Source organism: Callithrix jacchus, chromosome 22 (assembly GCF_049354715.1).
Source record: "Callithrix jacchus isolate 240 chromosome 22, calJac240_pri, whole genome shotgun sequence".
NCBI lineage: Eukaryota > Metazoa > Chordata > Mammalia > Primates > Cebidae > Callithrix > Callithrix jacchus.
The window spans coordinates 24849002-24875587 of NC_133523.1; the positions used below are offsets into that span (position 1 = coordinate 24849002).

Sequence of the window (26586 nt, forward strand, 5' to 3'; positions counted from 1 at the left end):
AAAGAAAGAAAATTATATACAATTCTTTTTTTTTTCCAACCCAAAATGTATTCAGCTTTATTAAAGATACTTTCCATAAACAATCATGGCATTTCAGGCAGGATATTGGCAGACAATCATTAGCAGTATACAACAACTTTCAAACTCCCTTCTTTGATGGACTACCAAAAATCAGAAGCCTATAAAACCCAATGAAGTCTTTATCTGATGCTCTGAACAGGGAACGTTTAGAGTGAGGGTTGACATTTCACATTTAGCATGTTGTTTAACAACTTTTCACGAGCCAACCCTGACTTTCAGGAAGTGAAATAAAAATGGCAGAATTTATTTGAAGATCCACAATCTAGAAATGGAATCACTGCTCTTTTGACAGGTGCCATCTCAGTGGCATCACTGGCAAGTCCAGATTGCCTGACTAACTGTAACCAATAACTGGGGGTCAGGTCCCAACAGATGTCCGGGCTTAAGGGATTTAAGTCTATGCTGAATGATGGAAAGGGAGAAGAGGACATAAAAGCGAATTTGTTTTTTCCATACCACAAGGCTTTTGTGTGCCAAGGTGGCCATGTGTGTCAAAGTCAGGGAATCCCTCCTTCTGGGAGCCAAGAGGAAGTCTCTAAAAACTAGAAGGGAAAGTCATTTCCCCACATCAATCCAGCTCTGGAGACATTCTATCAGTGACATATGCCCCTTACCCGAAAACAACAATGAAGTGTTCTGTGTGCTAACAACATAGCTTAAAAAAAAAAAAAAGGTAAAACAAAATTCTGCATTTTTATAAAACTTGATAAAAAAAATGGTATTTCAAACGGTACAGTCACCAGAAGTACAGTTATCAAAAATGCACACACTTCACTTGGCGTCTCCAGCACCTTCAGCTTTCTGTGCCTGGTCTGTTTTGGCATCTCCATTTTCTGCAGGGTTATTCCCTTCCTTGCCAGCATCAACTTTTCCCTTTTTCCCTTTAGGTACCTTCTCTCCCTTCTTTACAGGGACCTTTTTAGGCTTGGGCTCTGGCTTTGGATGAGCAGGTTTAGCAGACAACCTTGCAGATCTTCTCTGTGGTTCGTCCTTCACCTTGGCTTTATCTCCTTTAACATCCCCTTCAGCCTTTCTCTTGGGCATGGTGGCGACGGTGGTGGGACCTAGGCACTGGGCGCCAGATGCAGCAGTGTGTGGGCTTCGGTTGGTCCAGGGGTCGTTCTCGCCTCCTCTTTTCACACTGCTCTGAAAATTATACATAATAATTCTTTACAAAACATAAAATGATAGGGCTAGTTTTCATAAAAGTAATAGAAACATCTCCCATCATAAATAGGATATAGTAACAGCAGTCTTAAAAGACTTCCTCTTAACCACTCTCTAAATTAATAAATTAACTCTTTTTATTCACTCTTCACAATATATTAATGATATCTCCTTTCTGGTATGTAAAATATACTGAAGATCTTCTGCTCCCAGTAATTGAAGTTGATCAAGAAGTTGAAAATGTTCCCCAATCTTTTCATGAGTTTTAATTATAATTATATTGTTTTATTATTAACTATACAAATCTACCAAATATAAGCAAAAAAAATATTAATTCTTTAAAAACTCACTTTTAACGCTTTGGAGACATTCAGTAAAAGTGAGTTGCTAAAAATATTAAGTTGGGTATGGAAGCAAAAAATGGTAAAAGTTGGGGCAGGGCAAGGCAAGAGAAAGGATTCTAAAAGATCAAGAAAGATTCTGCAGTTAGGTAGTTTCCCAAGTGTCATTAAGTTTTCTTCCATGAAGACATCAAAACTGGAAATCGTAGTCAATGTAGTTTGGTTGTAGTTTCGGTCAAAACGACTGTATATGATGCAATAAACAAACCATGCTAAAAAGAAAAAAAAAAAAAAAACTCTGATCCCTTCTATTCAGTACTATGAGGTGAGAAGCAAAGGTAGGGCCAGACCTAAATAAGGCCTCCAAAAAGGGTCAATCTAAAAACGGTTGGGGCAGAGAGTGGACCCTATGGTACAACTTGGTTCTCTATGCCACTGGCTACATTTCCAGTTCTGTTTTCTCTAAGCTTACTTAGGAGAATCCATAATTTTAGAGGTTGTATAATTTTAATCTTTTTTAACCACTTTTCCATCAATATCATATTATATATTAACAAGCAATTAAAACAAATCACTTTAGGTTTTATAGGATAATTTTATTAGAAGATAAATACATATTCTTAAGTTAAAGAAATACAAATAATAGATTGAGTGTGGTGGCTCACGCTTGTAATCCCAGTACTTTGGGAGGTCAAGGTGGGTGTTGCACATCAGCCTGGCCAACATGGAGAAAATTGGTCTCTATTAAAAATACAAAAATTAGTCACGTGTGTTGGGCCATACCTGTAATCCGAGCTACTGAGAAAGCTGATGCAGGAGAATCTCGTGAACTCAGAAAGCGAAGGTTGCAGTCAGCTGAGATCAAGCCACTGCACTCTAGCCTGGGAAACAAGGCGAGACTCCATACCCAAACACCAAAGAAAAGAAAGGAAAAGAAAAGAGAAAAGAAGAGAACAGAACAGAACAGAACAGAAAATAGTAACAACTCTTCTGTTAATAAATATCTTTTCAGCTGAAAACATCACAAGTCACAACAATATAAAGAAAGTGAGGGTCAGGTGCTGTGGCTCACATCTGTAATCCTAGAACTTTGGGAGGCTAAGGCAGGCAGATTACCTGAGGTTGGGAGTTTGAGATCAGCCTGACCATGGAGAAACCACATCTCTACTAACACAACAATACAAAAATTAGCCAGGGATGGGTGCACATGCCTCCAATTCCAGCTACTCAGGAGGCTGGGACTGGAGAATCACTTGAACTTGCAGGATGAGGGGGCAGAGGTCACAGTAAGTCAAGATTGTGCCATTGCACTCCAGCCTGGGCCACAAGAAAAAAACTCTCTCTCAAAAAATATAAAAGTTAAAAGAAAGTGGTTCAAAAAAAGCTTAACCATTTTGCACACATCTATTTATTGTACTCACAACATAATGTAGTAATTCAATCTTTTATCCAGTTGCTACTAAGACTAAAAGTTTCTGGATTGTAGGGACCATGTCTGCTTTATCTATTTTTCTAATGACTGTATGAAATATAAGCAATTGGTTTATGTGTCTGAGTCTTCAGATCTCCTCATTGCTTTTCACTCAAGTACAAGGAAACTGGAGAAACTCATTTGAGCACCAACCAAAAACATCTCTTGTATGAGATGAAGAACAGACACAGAATGAGTCATTTCTCTTAGACTGAGACAGAAGTAGAATTAACCACTCTTGTCAGCCTAATAAAATTCTGCTCTGGACATTCTCAAATAACTCACAGATGCCTCGATGATTGTGATAAAGTTCCCAGGGACCCTGTGCTGGTGGCCCAATTATAAGTTAGACAAAAGACAGTCAGGCTCTTTCTTCTTCTTTTTTTTTTTTTTTTTTTTTTTTTGATATGGGGTTTTGCCCTGCTGTCCAAGCTACAGTGCAATGATGCAATATTGGCTCATTGCAACCTCTGCCTTGCAGGTTCAAGAGATTTTTCTGCCTCAGCATTCTAAGTAGTGGGGACTACAGGTACATGCCACTAAGGTGGGATATTTTTATATTTTTAGAACAGATGGGGTTTTATCATGTTGGCCAGGTTCTTACATTCCTGCTCTCAGGTGATGCACCCACCTGGTGCAGCCAGAAAATTCAGGCTGATGCTTAAAAAAAAAATGGACCTGCCCTGGTGGACCTCCACAACCAGGATTACCTGTCATGATCAACTAGCTCTTGGGTAACAGGAAGGACAAGAATACGCTACTCCAGCATCACATTTTTGTGCATAGGTATAGTTGTGGTTATTGCTCTGGATACTTCATAGTCTTGATCTTTCACTCCTAAGATGGTTCTTTACAATTACAGATTCTACCATAAGATTCTCTTTACCCTCAAAGCCTCTCACAACCCTGGTCACTGAGCAAGACCTGAAAAGCTCAAAGAGCCACACTCTAAAAGGGGGGATTTTAAGATGTCTGTGTTGACATCTTGCAATTCAGAAAATGCCTCCTCTTAGTTTTATGTACATTTTCTATCCAAAGTCTACCTTGTCTTGTAAATCCCAGGCAGAGGCTAAAACTTATATAAAGATTCTAGGTGGAATTAACCTCACTCTCCATCTTTGGGTGTTACACCAAGTAAAGTACAATTGAAAGAGAGATGCCTTCACCTCATGTCCCTGGGTGACAAAACAAGACCCTCTCTTAAAAAACAAATACAAAAACTGGATTTACAAAACCAGAGAAAAAGACAACAGAGAAAACTGATAAAAAGTTGTTTCTCATCAGGCACGGTGGCTCACACCTGTAATTATAGCACATTGAGAGGCCAAGGCAGGTGGATCCCAAGAAGTCAGGAGATTGAGACCTGCCTGGCCAAAATGGTGAAACCCCGTTTCTATTAAAAATGCAAAAATTAGGGGGCTGGGGACAGAAAAAAGAAAAAAATACAAAAATTAGCCAGGTGTGGTCTCAGGTGCCTGCATTCCCACCTACTTGGGAGGCTGAGGCAGAAGAATTGCTTGAACCTGGGAGGTAGAGGCTGTAGTGAGCTGAGATGGCCATTGCACTCCAGCCTGGAAGGCAAAAGCAAAACTTCATCTTAAAAAAAAAGAAAAAACAAATAAAGATAGAAAAGGTAAGGTGTGGTGGCTCGTGCCTGTAATCCCAGAATTTTGGGAGAAAAAGGTGGGTAAATCACGAGGTCAGGAGTTCAAAATCAGTCTGGCCAAGATAGTGAAACACTGTCTCTACTAAAACTACAAAAAGAAATTAGCTAGGTATGGTGGTGGATACCTGGAAATCCAGCTACTCAGGAGGCTGAGGCAGGAGAACTACTTGAACTCTAGAAGTGTAGGTTGTATTGAGCCAAGATTGTGCCACTACACTCCAGCCTGTATAACAGAGCAAGACTCCATCTTAAAAACAAACAAACAAATAAACAAAAGTTATTTCTCAGGCAGACTTTTTTTCTTTTCTTTTGGTCATTAGTTGTCATTCGTTTATTATAAAAGAGATATGAAAATTATTTAGATGATGAAAGATTTCAGAACTTCAGTAGAGTGGACCGCACCATTTCAATAGTGATTTATTTCAGTCTACCTACTTTCTAAGAAGGTCACCTCTCTAAATAGGAGATAATCCTTGTCACCTAGAAATACTTTGGTGCCTCCATTTTTTAAGAGAACTTTATCTTCATTTTTTATGCCAACTGGTTGAATCTCTCCACCCTTTCCTTTGGAACCTGGTCCAACAGGGACTACTGTTGCTTACAGTAATTTTCCTTGTGATTTTTCTTAAGGCATAATGCCTTCGTTGGTTAGTTTAGGCAGCACTCATTTTAAGCAATACTCAGTCAAAAAGTGAAAGAAATAGAAAGTCTTTTTCATTTAAAGAAATAACTTTGAAAGAGGAGGACTCAAGATGGCGCTGTGAGAACAACCCAGGATTGGCACTTGCGTTGAATCCGCAAACGGTGAGTCTGAGCTGCATTTCCAGACTGATCTTTGTTGCCCACAGAACGGGGAAACTCCCAAGTATAAAAAAGACACGGGACGCCAGGCAGTAAGTCTGCCTGGCAAAGCCGGCAGCTGGGGCTGGGGCGGTGGCGGTCGGCCCTACCCAGCAATCCCCACAGGGCGCGCTTGTCCGGGCGCCTTGTTGAACCGGCAACCTGAGACTTGAGAGGGCTGGACTTGAGACTGAACGAGACTTGGACAGAAGCCCAGCCCAGGGGATTGCAGGGATTGGGATACCCAGTGGGACGAACAAAACCGCGATTTCAAACTATCCCTAGCAGACAGCCCGAGACGCTCTGTGGGGTAGGGACGTCCACCACTACCAAAGCAACCCGCCCCAACCGAGATACACGCCCACTGCTGACGCAGCCAGCCGTTGCCGAGGCAACACGCCCCAACTGAGATACACGCCCACTGCTGACGCAGCCAGCCGTTGCCGAGGCAACACGCCCCAACTGAGATACACGCCCACTGCTGACGCAGCCAGCCGTTGCCGAGGCAACCCGCCCCAACTGAGATACACGCCCACTGCTGATGCAGCCAGCCGTTGCCGAGGCAACCCGTCCCTACTGAGATACACGCCCACTGCTGACGCAGCCTGCCGTTGCTGAGGCAACATGCTACAACGAAGAGACTCCGCCGCAGGGCGTGGCAGAGACCACAGCAGAGCCTGTAGGAACTGGGCGAATCACACAACAGCAGGGCGGAACCTCGGCAGCCAAACAGTGGCTAGTCTGCCTTCTAGCTGGGCAGGACACCTCATCGAACATCCAAAATAAAGCCCAAACCCCTCAACACAGAGCATTTGAGGAAAAAAAAAAGGGTTTTGTAATGAGCTCCGTTGCAGCAGAATCAAACATAGCAGCCTAACAGCCCTGAAGGAACAACAGAGCGCACAGCTCAGCAAATAAACCCCTATAAAGTACAAACTGTCTCCTCAAGCAGCTCCCTGACCCCTCTATATCCAAAAGACTGACATTAGGCAGTCATCATCCTGGGACAAAGATAGCAGAAAAAGAAACTGGTAGCATCCCTCGCTGTGCCACAGCTGCTAGAGGTGCACCCCAGACAAGCAGGGTCTGGAGCGGACCTCAGCAGTCGTACAACGAAGGGGCTAGACTGGTAGAAGGAAAATCAAGCAACAGAAATACTTCATCATCAACATTCTGGGTGTCCACTCAGAGACCCAATCGAAAAGTCAGCAACTACGCAGACGACCAGCGGAAAAATCCACAAAGATGGGAAGAAACCAGCGCAAAAAGGAGGAAAACACCCGAAACCAGAACACCTCGCCTCCTAGAAAGGACCAAAACTCCTCACCAGCAAGGGAACAAAGCTGGACGGAGAATGACTGTGACGAAATGACGGAATTAGACTTCAGAAGATGGATAATGAGAAACTTTTGTGAGCTAAAAGATCATGTATTAAATCAATGCAAAGAAACTAAGAACCTTGAAAAAAGATTTGAAAAAAGATACGAGGAAATGATAACAAGAATGGATAACTTAGAGAGGAATATGAATGAATTAAAGGAGCTGAAAAACACAATACGAGAACTTCGCGAAGCAAACACAAGTTTCAATAGCCGAATTGACCAAGCAGAGGAAAGAATGTCTGAAGTCGAAGACCAACTCAATGAAATAAAACGAGAAACCAAGACCAGAGAAAAAAGCACAAAAAGGAATGAACAAAGTCTCCAAGAAATGTGGAACTATGTGAAAACACCTAACCTACGTTTGATAGGTGTACCAGAAGGGGATGAAGAGAATGAATCCAAGCTGGAAAATACTCTTCAGGACATCATCCAGGAAAATTTCCCCCACCTAGCAAGACAGGCCAACACTCAATTGCACGAAATACAGAGAACACCACAAAGATATTCCGCAAGAAGAGCAACCCCAAGGCACATAATCGTCAGATTCAAAAGGGTTGAAATAAAAGAGAGAATACTAAGGGCAGCCAGAGAGAAAGGTCGGGTCACCCACAAAGGGAAGCCCATCAGACTCACAGCAGATCTCTCGGCAGAAACACTACAAGCCAGAAGACAGTGGGGGCCAATATTCAACATTCTTAAAGAAAAGAACTTTCAACCCAGAATTTCATATCCAGCCAAACTGAGCTTCAGAAGTGAACGAAAAAAAAAATCCTTTGCGAACAAGCAAGTACTCAGAGATTTTGTCACCACCAGGCCTGCTTTACAAGAGCTCCTAAAAGAGGCACTACACATAGAAAGGATCAACCAGTACCAGCCATTCCAGAATCACACTGAATGCTAAAGAGCTTCACATAATGAAGAATCTACAACAACTAACAGGCAAAACAGCAACTTAGCATCAAAATGGCAGTATCAAATTCACACATAACAATATTAACCCTAAATGTAAATGGACTAAATGCACCAATCAAAAGACACAGACTGGCAAATTGGATAAAAATCCAAAACCCATCAGTGTGCTGTATCCAGGAAACCCATCTCACATGCAAGGATACACAAAGGCTCAAAATAAAGGGAGGGAGGAAAATTTACCAAGCTAATGGAAAGCAAAAAAAAGAAGGAGTTGCAATTCTCATCTCTGATAAAATAGACTTTAAAGCAACAAAGATCAAAAGAGACAAAGAAGGCCATTACATAATGGTCAAAGGATCAATACAACAAGAAGAGCTAACGATCCTAAACATATATGAACCCAATGCAGGAGCACCCAGATACATAAGGCAAGTTCTTAATGACTTACAAAAGGACTTAGACTCCCACACAATAATAGTGGGAGACTTTAACACTCCACTGTCAATATTAGACAGATCAACCAGACAGAAAATCAACAAGGATATCCAGGGCTTGAACTCAGACCTGGAGCAAGCAAACCTGACAGACATTTACAGAACTCTCCACCCCAAATCCACAGAATACACATTCTTCTCAGCACCACATCACACCTACTCTAAAATTGACCACATAATTGGAAGTAAAGCACTGCTCAACAAATGCAAAACAACTGAAATCATAACAAACAGCCTCTCAGACCATAATGCAATCAAGTTAGAATTCAGAATTCAGAAACAGACCCAGAACCGCACAGCTTCATGGAAACTGAACAACTGGCTCTTGAATGTTGACTGGGTAAACAACGAAATGAAGGCAGAAATAAAGAAGTTCTTCGAAACCAATGAGAATGAAGACACAATGTGCCAGAACCTCTGGGACACATTTAAAGCAGTCTCTAGAGGAAAGTATATAGCAATAAGTGCCCATATGAGGAGAATGGAGAGATCCAAAATTGACACCCTATCGTCAAAATTGAAAGAGCTAGAGGAGCAAGATCAAAAAAACTCAAAACCCAGCAGAAGAAAAGAAATAACTAAGATCAGAGCTGAGCTGAAGGAGATTGAGACACGAAAAACCCTTCAAAAAATCAATAAATCCAAGAGCTGGTTTTTTGAAAAGATCAACAAAATAGACAGACCACTAGCCAGATTGATTAAAAATAAAAGATTGAACAACCAAATAGATGCAATAAAAAATGATAAAGGGGAAATCACCACAGATTCCACAGAAATTCAAACCATCATCAGAGAATATTACAAACAACTCTATGCGCATAAACTAGTAAACCTGGAAGAAATGGATAAATTCCTGGACTCCTGTGTCCTCCCAAGCCTAAACCAGGAGGAAGCTGAAACTATGAATAAACCAATAACAAGGTCTGAAGTTGAGGCAGCAATTAAGAGCCTAACACACAAAAAAAGCCCAGGTCCAGACGGGTTCATAGCCGAATTCTACCAGACACACAAGGAGGAGCTGGTACCATTCCTTCTAAAACTATTTCAAACAATCCAAAAAGAGGGAAGCCTTCCCAAATCATTTTATGAGACCAACATCATCCTGATACCAAAACCCGGCAGAGACCCAACGAGAAAAGAAAACTTCAGGCCAATATCCATGATGAACATAGATGCAAAAATCTTCAATAAAATATTGGCAAGCCTATTGCAACAGCAAAGCAAAAAACTTATTCATCATGATCAAGTAGGATTCATCCCAGGGATGCAAGGCTGGTTCAACATACGCAAGTCTATCAACATAATTCACCACATAAACAGAACCAAAAACAAAAACCACATGATTATCTCAATTGACGCAGAGAAGGCATTTGACAAAATTCAACAGCCCTTTATGCTAAAAACCCTCAATAAACTCGGTATCGATGGAACGTATCTCAAAGTAATAAAAGCTATTTATGAAAAACCAACAGCCAATATCATACTGAATGGGCAAAAACTGGAAGCATTCCCTTTGAAATCTGGCACTAGACAAGGATGCCCTCTTTCACCACTCCTATTCAATATAGTACTGGAAGTCCTAGCCAGAGCAATCAGGCAAGAAAAAGAAATAAAGGGTATTCAAATAGGAAAGGTGGAAGCCAAATTGTCTCTATTTGCAGACGACATGATAGTATACCTAGAAGACCCCATCGCCTCAGCCCAAAAACTCCTGAAACTGATAAGCAACTTCAGCAAAGTCTCAGGATATAAAATCAATGTAGAAAAATCACAAGCATTCATCTACACCAATAACAGACTTAAAGAAAGCCAAATCAAGAACGAACTGCCATTCGCAATTGTTACAAAAAGAATAAAATACCTTGGAATACAACTCACAAGGAACGTAAGAGACCTCTTCAAGGAGAACTACAAACCACTGCTCAACGAAATCAGAGAGGACACAAACAGATGGAGAAACATTCCATGTTCATGGTTAGGAAGAATTAATATCATGAAAATGGCTATACTGCCCAAAGTAATTTACAGAATCAACGCTATCCCCATCAAGCTACCATTGACTTTCTTCACAGAACTGGAAAAAACCACCATGAACTTCATATGGAACCAAAAGAGAGCCCACATAGCCAAGTCAATTCTAAGCAAAAAGAACACAGCGGGGGGCATCACACTACCGGATTTCAAACTATACTACAAGGCTACAGTAATCAAAACAGCATGGTACTGGTACCAAAACAGAGATATAGACCAATGGAACAAAACAGAGGCACCGGAGGCAACACAACATACATACAACTATACAATCTTTGATAAACCTGACAAAAACAAGCAATGGGGAAAGGATTCCATGTTTAAGAAATGGTGTTGGGAAAACTGGCTAGCCATGTGCAGAAAGCAGAAACGGGACCCCTTCCTGACACCTTACACTAAAATTAACTCCAGATGGATTAAAGACTTAAACATAAGACCTGGCACCATAAAAACCCTAGAAGGAAATTTAGGCAAAACTATCCAGGACATAGGAGTAGGCAAGGACTTTATGAACAAAACACCAAAAGCATTGGCAACAAAAGCCAAAATAGACAAATGGGACCTAATCAAACTCCACAGGTTCTGCACGGCAAAAGAAACAGTCACTAGAGTGGATCGGCAACCAACAGAATGGGAAAAAATTTTCGCAGTCAACCCATCTGACAAAGGGCTGATATCCAGAATTTACAAGGAACTCAAACAGATTTACAGGAAAAAAACAAACAAGCCCATTCAAAAGTGGGCAAAGGATATGAACAGACACTTTACGAAAGAAGACATATATGAGGCCAACAATCATATGAAAAAATGCTCATCGTCACTGGTCATCAGAGAGATGCAAATCAAAACCACATTGAGATACCATCTCACACCAGTTAGAATGGCGATCATTAAAAAATCTGGAGACAACAGATGCTGGAGAGGATGTGGAGAAAAAGGAACACTTTTACACTGTTGGTGGGAGTGTAAATTAGTTCAACCATTGTGGAAGACAGTGTGGCGATTCCTCAAGGCCTTAGAAATAGAAATTCCATTTGACCCAGCAATCCCATTACTGGGTATATATCCAAAAGACTATAAATCGTTCTACTACAAGGACACATGCACACGAATGTTCATTGCAGCACTGTTTACAATAGCAAAGACCTGGAATCAACCCAAATGCCCATTGATAATAGACTGGATTGGAAAAATGTGGCACATATACACCATGGAATATTATGCAGCAATCAGAAATGATGAGTTTGTGTCATTTGTAGGGACATGGATGAATCTGGAGAACATCATCCTCAGCAAACTGACACAAGAACAGAAAATGAAACACCGCATATTCTCACTCATAGGTGGGTGATGAAAAATGAGAACACATGGACACAGAAAGGGGAGTACTAAACACTGGGGTCTATTGGGGGGAAAAGGGGAGGGCCAGTGGGAGGGGGAGGTGGGGAGGGATAGCCTGGGGAGAAATGCCAAATGTGGGTGAAGGGGAGAAGAAAAGCAAAGCACACTGCCATGTGTGTACCTACGCAACTGTCTTGCATGCTATGCTCATGTACCCCAAAACCTAAAATCCAATAAAAAATTAAAAAAAAAAAAATAATGGTAACACTGTAAAGAAAATTACAGATTCAATGCTATTTTTATTAAATTTCCGAAAATATTTTTTAACAGAACTAAATAAAAAACTTATAAATTTAAATGGAAACAAAAAAGAGTCCAAATAGCCAAGGCAATCATAAGAAAAATGAACAAAGCTTAAGTCATGACATTACCTAAATTCACACTGTACTACAGGCTGCATTAAAGAACGCAAAAAGGTACTGGTACAAAAACACACTCACACACCAATGCAACAGAATAGAGAGCCCAGAAATAATAACACATGCCTACAACCATCTGGTCTTTGACAAAGCTAACAGAAGGAATCTGGGAAGAATTCTCTATTTAATAAACGGTGCTGGAATAACTAGCTAGCACCATGTAGAAGATTGAAACTGGACGCTTTCATTAAACCATACACAAAACTCAAGATATATCAAAAATTTAAATGAAAAACTTCAAAGTAGAAAAGAAAAAAGCCCTCAGAGAACTTAGAAAATACCATTCTAAACATAGAAAATGGTAAAAATTTTAAAACAAAGATGCCAAAAACAATTGCAACAAAAACAATTGACAAATGGAAACTAAGCTAAAGAGCTTCTTCACACCCAAGGAGACCATCAGGACAGTAAACAAACAACACACAGAACAAAATACTTGCAAACTATGCTCTTCACCAAGGTCCAATACACATAATTTATAAGAAACTTAAGTTTATAGAGAAAAAAAGACCTTAATAAAATGTAGGCAAAAAATACAAAAAAAGTTCTTTTTTAAAACAAGACATACATGTGGCTAACAAGCATATAAAAAATGCGCAACACTAATGATTACAGAAATAAAAAAAAAACACACAATGAAACATCATCTCAGAGCAGTGAGAATGGCTAGTTTTAGAAAGTCAAAAGACAGCAGATGCTGGCAAGGTTACAGAGAAATGGAAATGGTTATACACTGCCAGTGGGAAGTAAATTAGTTCCAACACTGTGAAAAGCAATGTGACTATTCCTTACAGAACTAAAAACAGAATTACCTTTTGACTTAGCAACCTCATAATTGGGCATATACCCAGTAAAATATCAATTCTTCTAAAGACATATGCATCACTGCAGCACTATTCACAATAGCAAAGACATGGAATCAACCTAAATGCTTCTCAGTCGTACACTGGGTAAGAAAAATATGGTATGGTTGGGCATGATGGCTCACACCTTTAATCTCAGCACTTTAGGAGGTGAGGTAGGTAAATTGCCTGAGCCTAAACATTGTTACCAGCCATGGAAACATAGCAAAACCCCATTTCTACAAATAATAATAATAATAATAAGCCAGGCCTGCCGGTGTGTGCCTGTAGTTCAAGCCACTTGGGGGGATGAAGTAAAAGAGGATTGTTTCAGCCAGGGAAATTGAGGCTGCAATGAGCTGAGATCATGCCACTGCATTCCAGTCTGGGCAACAGTGAGACCCTGTCTACAAAAATAAAATAAAATATAAATAAAAGGCTTAATAAAAAGAAAATATGATACATAAATATCATAGAATACAATGTGGTTACTAAAACACACACACACACACACACACACACACACACACACATGACCATGTCCTTTGAAGCAACATGGATGAAGCTGGAAACCATTCTTAGAAAATAAATGCAGCAGCAGAAAACCAAATGCATGCTACTTCCAAGTAAAAGCTGAATAATAAGAACACAGGAACACAGACAAAAACAACAGACACTGAGGCCTAGTTGAGATTGAAGAATGGGAGGACAAAGACTGTCAGAAAAAGCACCTGTTTGGTGCTATGCTAAGTACCTCAGTGACAAAATACTCCACAAACCAAACCCACATGACACAATTTTAGCTGCATATAAAACCTACATGTGTACCCCTGAGACAAAAATAAAAGGTAAATGAATAAAAATCTGTGAGTGGGAAACAGCGCAATGTAGGTGAAAGATCTGGTTTGTGCTACAGATAGCAGCTGAGGGGGAGGTGTCCTCTGATGTATCTTTGTGTTTATGCAGGCAGATGAGATCAGGAAGATGTGGTCCAGAACCCTGAGTTGGTGAAGAAAACAGTCAGTTGTTGCAGATTCAGTGTATGGGGGTGGGGATGTGCCCGGAGACTTGTAGACACTTTTGTAGGTTTTTGCCAATAAACACTAGAATCAAAATGCTGTTGTGAAATTTCTCTGCGTGGTGCCTAGTCCTGGAAGAGGAATCGACACGCTAATACTTAATGTGTAAGCCTGTGAATGAGTGGATATGCTGTGGTAACAGCTGTGGGAAAAGGGGGTCTGCTATCAGAGTTCCTCTTCTCTAAGTTTTTATCCTCTCACTCTGGAAGGAGAACTGGAATCACAGAACAATGGGCAGTGTGACAGCCTGTGTACAGGAGAGCAAAGCCTTCCATTCCCAGACAACCCGAGTTTGATTCCAGGCCAGGTTTCTGTGATACCTTTTTTCTTTCCTTTTTTCTTTTTCTTTTTTTTTTTTTGAGATGGAGTTTCACTCTTGTTACCCAGGCTGGAGTGCAATGGCGCGATCTCGGCTCACTGCAACCTCCGCCTCCTGGGTTCTGGCAATTCTCCTGCCTCAGCCTCCCGAGCAGCTGGGATTACAGGCACACGCCACCATGCCCAGCTAATTTTTTGTATTTTTAGTAGAGACGGGGTTGTGATACCTTTTTTCTTGTACCAAATCTGTAGTTTGCTGAATACCAAGCCATTCTCCAATACCAACTCACTGACTAAAATTTGAATTTGAATTCTGACACCATCCAGATTCAGCACAGACCCTATCTCACAACATTGTCCTAATGGCAGACCCCAGTAACAAACCCCATAGGCCTATCTATGCTTCTGAGCTACTGTTTAAAAATTGTGGACTCCCGTAACCTCTCTCAAGTTTTATAATTTGATAGAGCTACTCAAACAACTCAGCAAAGCACTGTAGATACATTTACCAGCTTACTATAAAAAATACAACTCAGAAAAAGTCAAACATAGAAAACATGGCCAGGCATGGATGCTCATGCCTGTAATCCCAGCATTTCAGGTGGCCGAGTTGGGTGAATCACCTGAGATCGGGAGTTTGAGACCAGCCTGACCAACATAAAGAAACCCTGTCTCTACTAAAAATACAAAAAATTAGCCGGGCATGGTGGCGCATGCCTATATTCCCAGCTACTCGGGAAGCTGAAGTAGAAGATTCATTTGAATCTGGAGGCAGAGGTTGTGGTGAGCCAACAACGTGCTATTACTCCAGCCTGGGCAACAAAAGTGAAACTGTCTTAAGAAAAAGAGGAGAGGAGAGGAGAGGAGGGGAAGAGAGGGGAGGGGAGGGGAGTAAAAGGGGAACAGGGGAGGGGGAGAGGGGAGAGGAGGAGAGGGGAGAAGAATAGGACAAAGAAAAAATGGAGAAATAGATAATTCTCATAAACAGCTGTGATTAATAAAATTCTCTATCCTTTGTGTTCTCCAGAAACAGTTTCCGGAAAGAAACATGCTTTCCTCTATGACTTAACTGGTGTTCTTTTTCTTATCTATCACATAGCCAGACACAGACTCTGCACATTTTCTTCCTGTTCTCATTTTTAAAAATTGGCCGAATTTTTCTTCAGTGGTCAAAAGAAAATACTTTTTAATCAAACTTCAGTTATGTTGATTTCCAGCCCACAGGCTCCTGAACTTTCAGCCACTCCATTTGAGTCAAAATACAACACGTTATGTCCTTCCTAAAAACATGCTGACTTCAGGGTAAAACATGAATGTGAGATATAGCTAGCCTAGAGTTAGAACCTGTACACTGCCATCTTATAAAGGACAAAACTGTTTCCATTCTCCTCACAAGGACTGCTTACCTTGGTTTCTGCAAAACTGCTACATTACTTTGCAAAAAGGTAAAGCTGCATAGTTTCTCCGTAACTACCAGAATTGCTGGCCTTTGATCATCAGTAATGGCCAAGAGTAAGACCCCCCGAATAATTCCAACCTGGAGCCAAGTAACTCCCACCCAGACGATGTGTAAGCAAATGGTTATCTTAAGTTCTGCAAATCTCTCTCCTAGCCCTCAGAATGTCTGGAACCCATCACCCTCCTCTCCTACCCAGGAGGTAATTTACAGTCCACCGAGATATCTAGGTGGGATGAAGGTTTTCTTTCATTTCTGCTCCTTCCCCCCATCTCCCAAAAGTAGTTTAGTGGGTATAAAAAGGTCTTGTCTCTCTTCTTTCGGGGCCACGGGTTGGAGAGACGTGAGTCCTCCGTGGTCGCCGGCAATAAACCCTGCAATTTGGCATACTTGTGTTCTGGTGTTGACTTTCTGTGCTTAGTTCAATGCAACAAATGTAGAATCTGATCTTTTCACCTCTCATTTGCTATTTACCTTCTACCTTCTTTGTAATCTTATTTGTTCCTTCTGATAAAGAAGGTCCTTGTTTGCCCAAATTTTGCAAATGTTTACAGATCTTTTATCAGGTATTCTCTTCTTTGCAATACTCCTTTGGAATTTATTTATTTATATATTTGATGAAGTCTCACTGTGTCACCCAGGCTAGAGTGCAATGGAGTGTTCTTGGTGTAGCAGGAGCGGCCCCAGGAAAGGATCTCTCGGACACCGAATACAGGAGGAAGGACTTCATTTCAGCGGGGAGCAAGGTGGCATAGGTGCCTAACATCCAAACTCGTCTAACAAAGGGAGGTTCAGCCTGCATATAGGCTTATACTTTAGATGTCACACATGGAAGAATCTTAGGTTTATAGTTTTAGGACTCACATGTGAAAAGGTTTCAGTTTATAGTTTCGGAATTACATATGAAAGGGTTCCCGTTTACAGTTTTAGGACTCACATGTGAAAAAATCTCTGTTTACAGTTTCAGGAATTACATATGAAGGGGTTCCAGTTTACAGTTTTAGGACTCATCTGTGAAAAGGTTTCTGATTTGATCTTGTTTTAAGTAAAAATAGTGCCTTCTGGAGAGTTTCCCCAAGGTCTAGCCATTGTTTTCAGAAAAGAAATTCAGGAGGCACCAGCTGGCCTAATCTGTCTTCTATTGAGATGAACAGTGGAAGACAGAGGGGGAAGAAATCCAAAATGTCTGGGTCTCCCTCCTCATAGGCTCACTGCAAACTCTACCTTCAAGGTCCAAGCAATTCTCCTTCCTCAGCCTCCTGAATAGCTGGGACTACAGGCCTGTACCACCACACCCAGCTAATTTTTGTACTTTTAGTAGAGTCGGGGTTTCACTATGTTGGCCAGGCTGGCCTTGAACCCCTGACCTTCTGATCCACATGCCTTGGTCTCCGAAAGTAATGTAATGACATGTGTGAGCCACTACTCCCAGTTGGAATTTAATTTAAACATTTTTAAATTAATTAATTAATTTTTTCTTAAAAATGTAGATTTACAGTGTTGGTCAGAATGGTCTTGATCTCCTGACCTCCTGATTTACCCACTGCCTCCCAAAGTGCTGAGAGTACAGGCATGAACCACTGTGCCAAGCCTGGAATTTAATTTTGTTACATAAATCAAACTTTGCTTTATTTTAAGCACTCTAGAAACTGCTTCAAAACAATAACAACTTCATCTTCACAAAAATTCTACCAGTTCTTTTTCTTCTTGACCTTAACTGCATTGGCCTGTGGGTCCCCAGTTTTCCAGGGCTCTGTAGCTTTTTCTCACTATGGAAAGAGTGTTCCATGACTGGGGTGAGTAGGCTGGACATAAGCAAGGGAGGCTCTTCAGAAAACAATTGGGCTGTTAATAACCTTCTTTTGGAGGTTCAATATTAGCCTTAGCTTGAAGGCACTAGGCTCAAGCTTTGATTTCCATGTCACAGTTGTGTAACTTGGTTTTTGAAACTACCTGTGTGAAAAATTCAGCAACATTATTCAAACAGTGTTCATCTAAAGGGATAAAATTATAAGGTGCTTACATTTTACACCTCAATGAGAAAAGCAAAAGTATCTAACCCTTTCAGACAGTATATGTCCTATTATAAATTTTTCCATTAAAAATCATGTAGTAAACAATTAGTCATATGGAAACATTTCTAGGAGGTACCAAGTTTTATCTCATAAAATTTAGAATGAAACACAGAAGATAAAAGGATAAAGAACAGAGATATTTACTGTCACAAATTAACTCTGCAAAAAAAGAAAGTTATATTTTTATGACTCAACACAACTCACCAGTGGTCTACCACATTTTCTTGTAAAAAAAATTTTTTTTCTTTTTTTTGAGGAGTTTTGCTTTCATCCAAGCTGAAGTAAATTTGCAAAATCTCGGCTCTGCAACCTCCGCTGCCTGGGTTCAGGCAATTCTCCTGCCTCAGCCTCCCCAGTAGGTTGGATTCTAGACTCCATGACCACACCTGGTTAAATTTTGTATTTTTAGTAGAGACGGGATTTCGCCACATTGACCAGGCTGGTCTCAAACTCCCAACCTCAGATGATCCACTGGCCTTGGCCTCTGAAAGTGCTAGGATTACTGTGTGCCGTAGGTAACCCAGAGTTAGAACCTAAGCAATACCATCTTAAACCCTGCACCCTGCAAGCACCAAGAAAAATAATTTTTCCAAAAATAAGTTGTAACTGCTGCCCTGTTCCTTTGTGATAACTGCTAGCTGCCCCGTTTTCCTTGTGATAACTGCTGGCCTTGGTTTCTATAAATAAAAACAGCTAGCTTGCTGTGAAAAATGCTGATTGAAAAGAAAGAGAAAAAAAAAACAACTTTCAATTGAAATGTTTGACTTGCAGCTCTCCACCAGGGACTACTTAGAATTTCCCCGAATTCCAGGAAGCCCACTGTGTAAAGCTGCTTGCCTTTGCTTATCACAAACTGCCAGAAACAGCTTCTGTAAAGTTGTTTGCCCTGCAACCCCTCATCCTCCTGGTCCTAAAACCAGGATGTGGTTTTTCAGATTAAAAACCTTGCTTCCCCTGAGCTTGGGGCCCCGGATTGGAGAGACGTGCGTCCTCCGTGGCCTCCAGCAATAAAGACCCTGCAATTTGGCATACTTTTGTCATGGTGTTGATTTTCTGTGTGCTCACTCCAGTACAACTGGCTTGAGCTACAGTGCCTGGCTGGCAAAGTATTCATTTTCTACAGCCAAAATGAGGGAGAGATTTCCCTATTGTTTTTCTTGGTAGCACTTTAAAAAGGAAGCCTTGGAATTCGGCTTGAAATCACTCAGTCATAAAAAACATTTCTGCAATAACTCCCATCAATTTTTAATAGAAGAAAAGAGAAATCTGAGAACCCCATAAACCAAACCAAAGGGCTTCTCATTCATGATCCGCACCCTGAGTCAGGAATCTCCCCTGACGACCCTCATGTGGTCCCTGGGAGGGACAATATGGAAGAGACACGGCGCTGCGGGTGCAGAGCTGCCCAGAGAGGGCTCCAAGTACAGTCGCTGCTCAGCTGCAATTTTATTGCTAAACGGGACTGAGGCCGAGTTGGGCAAGAACTCGGGGCACGGATTTTGGAGCTGACTGCGGGGAGGCCTGAGTGCGCGGCCACTTTACACCGGTTCCAACAAACCCCTTCCCTGAGGTCGGACCCGCACTCACACCATTTCTTGATTTCCAGGGGGTCCTGGCATCTCAGCTGTGGATCTCCAGTACCAGCACATCACAAGGCCACAGAGGCTGGACCTATAGTAGCAGAGGACACAGGACAGCAAAGACGACACCTAAAACTCTAGCTGCAGCAAGACACAAAGCCGCCGCCACATCGCAGAAGCCGCCTTTTCCGCCCCAGCTGCGTGCCTGATTGGATGCTTCTCACGGCAGCGTCGCTTATTGGATAAGGTTTAAGACCCAAGACCTGAGTGACAGAAGACATGACCAAATGCTGGCTGACCGAAGAAAGAGTGACAGCTGAAGGTGCAGCCTTTTCAGGCAGGACTTCCTCCCTGAGCTGAGCCAGGCCCACCCAGAGGGTGTTTGCCTTTAGCCTTGTTCATAAGGTCGCGTGTATTTGTAAATTATGTACTATATGGCTGCTTACACATTAAAATAATAGAATAAAAATTATTTTTTAAATTGCAGTTTTTTTAACCTTCCTGGCTTCTCGTCCTTTTGCTGTAAGCGAGCGAGTACCGAATCACCACTGAGACCAAAGTAAGCCAATTCACAGGGTAATTTATTGCCAGCGACCACAGAGGACTAGTGTTTCTCCAACACGTGCCCCCAAGCTCAGGGGAAGCAAGGGTTTTAAGCAGAAAACCCACATCCTGGTGGGGCACAGGGTTCTTTTTTTAGCAATCAGCGTTATGTAGAGCAAGCTAGCTATTTTTCACAGAAGCCAAGGTCAGCAGTTACTGTGTGACATGGTAAAAGCCCCATAAAACTACATACCTCAACCATACCTGGCTTTCTCTTGAAACTGCTCTCTGGAACCCCGATGTGACAAGCAAGCAGTCCAAACCCACGCCATCTTGGCCCCTGTGACTTGTAATAAGTAACTAAGGTCTGTAATTTCCATTCTACCCAGGCAATGTGTAAACTAATGCTTATCTTGACTTCTGTGAACCACTCAAGCAACAATCGGAATATCTGAAGTCCCTCACCCTCACCCCCGCCCAGGAGGTGGTTTATGGGCATAAAAGGTCTTAACACCCTCCTTTCTGGGCCATGGATTAGAGCGGCAAGAGTCCTCCGTTGCTGCCGGCAGTAAAGACCCTGCAATTTGGCATACTTTTGTATTGGTGTTGACTTACTATGCTCACTCTGGTATAACAGTTGCAAGAAAAACGGGGCAGCAAGCAGTTATCATAAAGAAAATGGGACAGCAGTTACAACTTATTATTGGAAAAACCGGTTTTCTTAGTGCTTGCAGGGTGTGGGGTTTAATATGGCGTTGCTTAGGTTCTAACTCTGGGTCAGCTATGGCACAAAAAGACCGTTGGTTCAGAAAACAAGATCTTCTGGTTCTGGACTCTGTAGCTGTCTTGGGTAGGGGACTTTTGCCAGCTCTGTGCTTTCATTGAGCCTAAAGAGAGGGGTCACCCGGAAGGGACTCTGAAGCCAAGGATAAGAGTTCTATGTTCCTGCCTCCCCAGCTCGCTTTCCAAGAGGAGATATTGGACAGCAAAATTTCTTTCTTTCTTTTCTTTTTCTTTTCTTTTTTTTTTAATTTCTTCATGCAGTGACTCAGATATAAGCAGCAAAGTTTCTTAACAAAGTCAGAAAAAATAATATTCAGACCAGGCAAGCTAATAAATGCTTACCAGGATTATCTGGCCTAATCATGAAAACAGCCCTGCCTATTTGTCCTCTGGGACAGGTTAGAAAAATGAGGTGGAGGAGGACACAAGCACTGTGAGCCTGGATGGGGCACTGGCAGCCTGGAACCTCAGAGGTTCCGGCATTCACCGCCCTCTAACCCCCTTTTCTCCCTCAGTCCCCAAGAGGCTTCATTTCCACACATTCCCAGCTCATTCACTTGTCAATAGCTCAGGACCTGGGGTCACTAGCCCTCCCTCAAACTCCAACTGCCCAGCACCCCCAGCTGTTCAGGTGGTGGCCTCCCCCTGTGTGGTACCAGGCAAGGGATGGTGCTGTCTGTGCTTCCCTTCCTCAAGCTGTGAGTGGCCTCTTCCCTGGGGGAAAGACCCTCCTCATCTCTGAGCACCATGACCACCAGCAGCTCCACACCTGTACCCTCTGCCTGGAGCTGGGTGCACACACTAGGGGTAGATAAATCCCTTAGCCCAGTGAGCTTGACAGCAGGGTTGGGGCAGCAGGGGCTCCGGAGGGTGTCACCACCTTAGGCTGTCCATGGCCTGGCAGAGGCTGTGCTCAGCTGATATCCTCACATCCGCCCTCCAGACTTCGGCCTCTGACTTTGGCCAATCTGGCCACGATCTGGGGTCTGGGGCCGGGATTATGGGCACTCCAGGTCACGACTCTCTGTGGCCCTTTCCATTTAAGTGGAGACCCTGCAGCTCCAGGTGCCACAAACCAGTGCCCTTGCCCTTGCTGTTAATTTTAAGGAGGGGCGGCAGCAGAGCCAGCGGGCAGGCACGGTAGGGAAGATCACCCGCCGGCGCCTTTTTCCATCCAGGCGCCCTTTCCAGTCCCCGGGTTTCCTGAGGGGCCACCCCTCCTCCTCCTGCTGCTCCCTCCCCACTCGCTGTTCTCCCGCACCTCGGGGCTCCTTGGCCAGGCCCCAAGGCAGGGCGACTTACGACGACCACTGGCAGGGACAGCGGGGGCAAATTTCCCAGAGCAAAAGACGGCCCCAGCCTGCTCCACAGCAGGGATGGCTCCGAATCTGAGCCCTCGACACCTGCTCCATCCACACCCCTGGTGGCTCTCTGCAGGCCTGCTCCGCTCCCGCTGGGTCCCTCTGACTGGGGACCTCTCTTTTCTTTTTAATCAATCTGGCTAGTGGTCTGTCTATTTTGTTGATCTTTTCAAAAAACCAGCTCTTGGATTTATTGATTTTTTGAAGGGTTTTTCGTGTCTCAATCTCCTTCAGTTCAGCTCTGATCTTAGTTATTTCTTGTCTTCTGCTGGGTTTTGAGTTTTTTTGATCTTGCTCCTCTAGTTCTTTCAATTTTGACGTAGGGTGTCAATTTTGGATCTCTCCATTCTCCTCATATGGGCACTTATTGCTATATACTTTCCTCTAGAGACTGCATTAAATGTGTCCCAGAGTTTCTGGCATGTTGTGTCTTCGTTCTCATTGGTTTCAAAGAACTTCTTTATTTCTGTCTTCATTTCATTGTTTACCAAGTCAACATTCAAGAGCCAGTTGTTCAGTTTTTATTAAGCTGTGCGGTTCTGGGTTGGTTTCTGAATTCTGAGTTCTAACTTGATTGCACTGTGGTCTGAGAGGCTGTTTGTTATGATTTCAGTTGTTTTGCATTTGCTGAGGAGTGCTTTACTTCCAATTATGTGGTCAATTTTAGAGTAGGTGTGATGGGGTGCTGAGAAGAATGTGTATTCTGTGGATTTGGGGTGGAGAGTTCTGTAAATGTCTATCAGGTTTGCTTGCTCCAGGTCTGAGTTCAAGCCCTGGATATCCTTGTCTATTTTCTGTCTGGGTGATCTGTCTAATATTGACAGTGGAGTGTTAAAGTCTCCCACTATTATTGTGTGGGAGTCTAAGTCTCTTTGTAAGTCATTAAGAACTTGCCTTATGTATCTGGTGCTCCTGCATTGGGTCCATATATGTTCAGGATCGTTAGCTCTTCTTGTTGTATCGATCCTTTTACCATTATGTAATGGCCTTCTTTGTCTCTTTTGATCTTTGTTGCTTTAAAGTCTATTTTATCAGAGATGAGAATTGCAACTCCTGCTTTTTTTTGCTCTCCATTTGCTTGGTAAATCTTCCTCCATCCCTTTATTTTGAGCCTTTGTGTATCCTTGCATGTGAGATGGGTTTCCTGGATACAGCACACTGAAGGGTTTTGAATTTTTATCCAATTTGCCAGTCTGTGTCTTTTGATTGGTGCATTTAGTCCATTTACATTTAGGGTTAATATTGTTATGTGTGAATTTGATACTGCCATTTTGATGCTAAGTGGCTGTTTTGCCTGTTAGTTGTTGTAGATTCATCATTATGTTGATGTTCTTTAGCATTTAGTGTGATTTTGGAATGGCTGGTACTGGTTGTTCCTTTCCATGTGTAGTGCCTCTTTTAGGAGCTCTTGTAAAGCAGGCCTGGTGGTGACAAAATCTCTGAGTACTTGCTTGTTCGCAAAGGATTTTATTTTTCCTTCACTTCTGAAGCTCAGTTTGGCTGGATATGAAATTCTGGGTTGAAAGTTCTTTGCTTTAAGAATGTTGAATATTGGCCCCCACTCTCTTCTGGCTTGTAGAGTTTCTGCCGAGAGATCTGCTGTGAGTCTGATGGGCTTCCCTTTGTGTGTGACCCGACCTTTCTCTCTGGCTGCCCTTAGTATTTTCTCCTTTATTTCAACCTTGTTGAATCTGACGATTATGTGCCTTGGGGTTGCTCTTCTTGCGGAATATCTCTGTGGTGTTCTCTGTATTTCCTGCATTTGAGTGTTGGCCTGTCTTGCTAGGTGGGGGAAATTTTCCTGGATGATGTCCTGAAGAGTATTTTCCAGCTGGGATTCATTCTCTTCGTCCCCTTCTGGTACACCTATCAAACGTAGGTTAGGTCTTTTCACATAGTCCCACATTTCTTGGAGACTTTGTTCATTCCTTTTTGTGCTTTTTTCTCTGATCTTGGTTTCTCGTTTTATTTCATTGAGTTGGTCTTCGACTTCAGATATTCTTTCTTCTGCTTGGTCAATTCAGCTATTGAAACTTGTGCATGCTTCACTAAGTTCTTGTATTGTGTTTTTCAGCTCCTTTAATTCATTCATATTCCTCTCTAAGTTATCCATTCTTGTTATCATTTCCTCATATCTTTTTTCACGTTCCTTAGTTTCTTTGCATTAATTTAATACATGTTCTTTTAGCTCACAAAAGTTTCTCATTATCCACCTTCTGAAGTCTAATTCTGTCATTTCATCACAGTCATTCTCCGTCCAGGTTTGTTCCCTTGCTGGTGAGGAGTTTTGGTCCTTTCTAGGAGGCGAGGTGTTCTGGTTTCGGGTGTTTTCCTCCTTTTTGTGCTGGTTTCTTCCCATCTTTGTGGATTTATCCGCTTGTCGTCTGCCTAGTTGCTGACTTTTGGATTGGGTCTCTGAGTGGACACCCAGATTGTTGATCACGAAGTATTTGTGTTACTTGGTTTTCCTTCTACCAGTCTAGCTCCTTCGCTGTACAACTGCTGAGGTCCACTCCAGGCCCTGCTTGTCTGGGGTGCACCTCTAGCAGCTGTGGCACAGCGAGGGATGCTACCAGTTTCTTTTTCTGCTATCTTTGTCCCAGAATGATGCCTGACAGATGTCAGTCTTTTGGATATAGAGGCGTTAGGGAGCTGCTTGATGAGACAGTCTGTACTTTATAGGAGCTCAATTGCTGAGCTGTGAGCTCTGTTGTTCATTCAGGGCTGTTAGGCTGCTATGTTTGATTCTGCTGCAACAGAGCTCATTAAAAAAACCCTTTTTTCTCAAATGCTCTGTGTTGGGGGGTTCGGGCTTTATATTTGGATGTCCGTTGAGGTGTCCTGCCCAGCTAGGAGGCAGACTACTGACTGCTTTCTTAAAGTCTCTTCTATAGAGCAGATGCACTACCCAGGAATTATTCTAACTGGGACTCCAGATGGTTGTTTCTTGAGCTTCCCAGCACTGCTTGATTAGGATGTAGGTATCCCCCCCAATTTGGTGAATATATATATATGTACATATGCACATATTTTCCTTTTGTCCCACTTTAGTCTTTGCTAAGTTTACCATTATATTCTTTTGCTACATTAATCATTAAACTTTTCTCTTAACTGCATTTGAATGTAATATTCTGGTTTCTTTTGCTCATAAATCCTCAAATCTGTAATGAAGGTATATCTTTCAACAAAACACCCCTAGCTCTCAAAAATCCTGAGCATCTGTGCCTGTCAGAAAGTGGAATTCTTTACTTACCACAGGTAGGGAACCTGTAAAAGGATTGTGTAGAAGAGCTGTAAAGACAGCTTGTTGAAAGAGTTAATGTTATTTCTTTTCCTTTTTTCTTTCTTTCTTTCTTTTTTTTTTTTTTTTTTTTTTGAGATGCAGTTTCACTCTTATTACCCAGGCTGGAGTGCAGTGGCACGATGTTAGCTCACCACAACGTCTGCCTCCTGAATTCAAGCAATTCTCCTGCCTCAGCCTCCTGACTAGCTGGGACTACAGACATGCGCCACCATGCCCAGCTAATTTTTGTATTTTTAGTAGGGACAGGGTTTCACCATGTTGAGCAGGATGGTCTCGATCTCTTGACCTCGTGATTCACCCACCTCAGCCTCCCAAAGTGCTGGGATTATAATCGTGAGCCACCACACCCGGCCCTTATGTTATTTCTATAAGCCAATTTTGATACCTTGAAGGAGTCTACATCTGAAAGCATGCCATTCCAGGTAAAACCTTGAAAAAATAACCAGTGTTTCCAATTGTGTTCTGTTACAAAGAATATATATGTATTTGAGACAGTGTCTTGCTCTGTCACCCAGGCTGGAGTGCAGTGGTGCAATCTCAGCTCACTGCAACCTCTGGCTTCTGCACTCAGGTGATCCCCTCACCTCAGCCTGCCAAGTAGCTGGGACTACAGGTGAGTGCCATCATGACTGGCAAATTTTTATATATTTTTTGGGAGATGGGAGGGTCTCCTAATGTTACTGAGACTGGTCTTAAATCCTGGGCTCAAATAATTCACCCACCTGAGCCTTTCAAAGTGCTGGCATTATACTTGTGAGCCACTGAACCCATCAGGAAAACAGATTTTTATTGCACTGATGCAAATAACTATATTGACATAAGTTAAGAATACTCACAGCTGGGCGCAGTGCCTCATGCCTGTGATCCCAGCACTTAGGGAGACGTAAGCGGGCAGGTTGTAGGGTTAGGGGATTGACACTATTCTGACCAAAATGGTAAAACTCTATCTCTACTAAAAATACAAAAATTAGCTGGGTGTGGTGATGTGTGCCTGTAATCCCAGCTACTCAGGAAACTGAGGCAGGAGAATCACTTGAACC

The 26586-nt window shown here is 42.3% G+C and overlaps 2 protein-coding genes across 8 annotated transcripts in view; both read right to left on the minus strand.

Moving 5' to 3' along the window:
- Window positions 1-19716, minus strand: part of LOC144576521 (zinc finger protein 738-like) — a 28693-nt gene extending 8977 nt beyond the window's left edge. The window contains exons 1-2 of the mRNA XM_078359894.1: window positions 19563-19716; window positions 973-1222 (exon numbers count right to left, since the gene is read on the minus strand). The gene's annotated coding sequence lies outside the window, so the exon portion shown is untranslated. The remainder of the gene's footprint in view (window positions 1-972; window positions 1223-19562) is intronic.
- LOC100894192 (non-histone chromosomal protein HMG-17-like) lies at window positions 3-19716 on the minus strand. 7 transcript variants are annotated; one of them, XM_054249801.2, is made up of 4 exons: window positions 19565-19716; window positions 4852-4973; window positions 2373-2470; window positions 3-1227 (listed from the first exon to the last, which is right to left on the minus strand). In XM_054249801.2, exon 4 carries the CDS (start codon window positions 1123-1125, stop codon window positions 853-855), a length of 273 nt encoding a protein of 90 aa, XP_054105776.1. In that variant the 5' UTR covers window positions 1126-1227; window positions 2373-2470; window positions 4852-4973; window positions 19565-19716; the 3' UTR covers window positions 3-852. The 7 variants fall into 7 exon arrangements, with proteins under 7 accessions (XP_054105776.1, XP_054105777.1, XP_054105779.1 ...); XM_054249802.2 differs by having other exon boundaries at window positions 2373-2488; window positions 19563-19716; XM_054249804.2 differs by lacking the exon at window positions 4852-4973.
- Window positions 19717-26586: the final 6870 nt, after the last annotated feature.

Coding starts and splice junctions, on each gene's coding strand:
- LOC100894192 (XM_035286979.3), bottom strand. CDS start 19,624: ATGTGCTGGTACTGGAGATCCACAGCTGAGATGCCAGGACCCCCTGGA. Junction 1,228..19,564: donor CCCCTGGAAATCAAGAAATG/GTGTGAGTGCGG, acceptor TATAATTTTCAG/AGCAGTGTGAAAAGAGGAGG.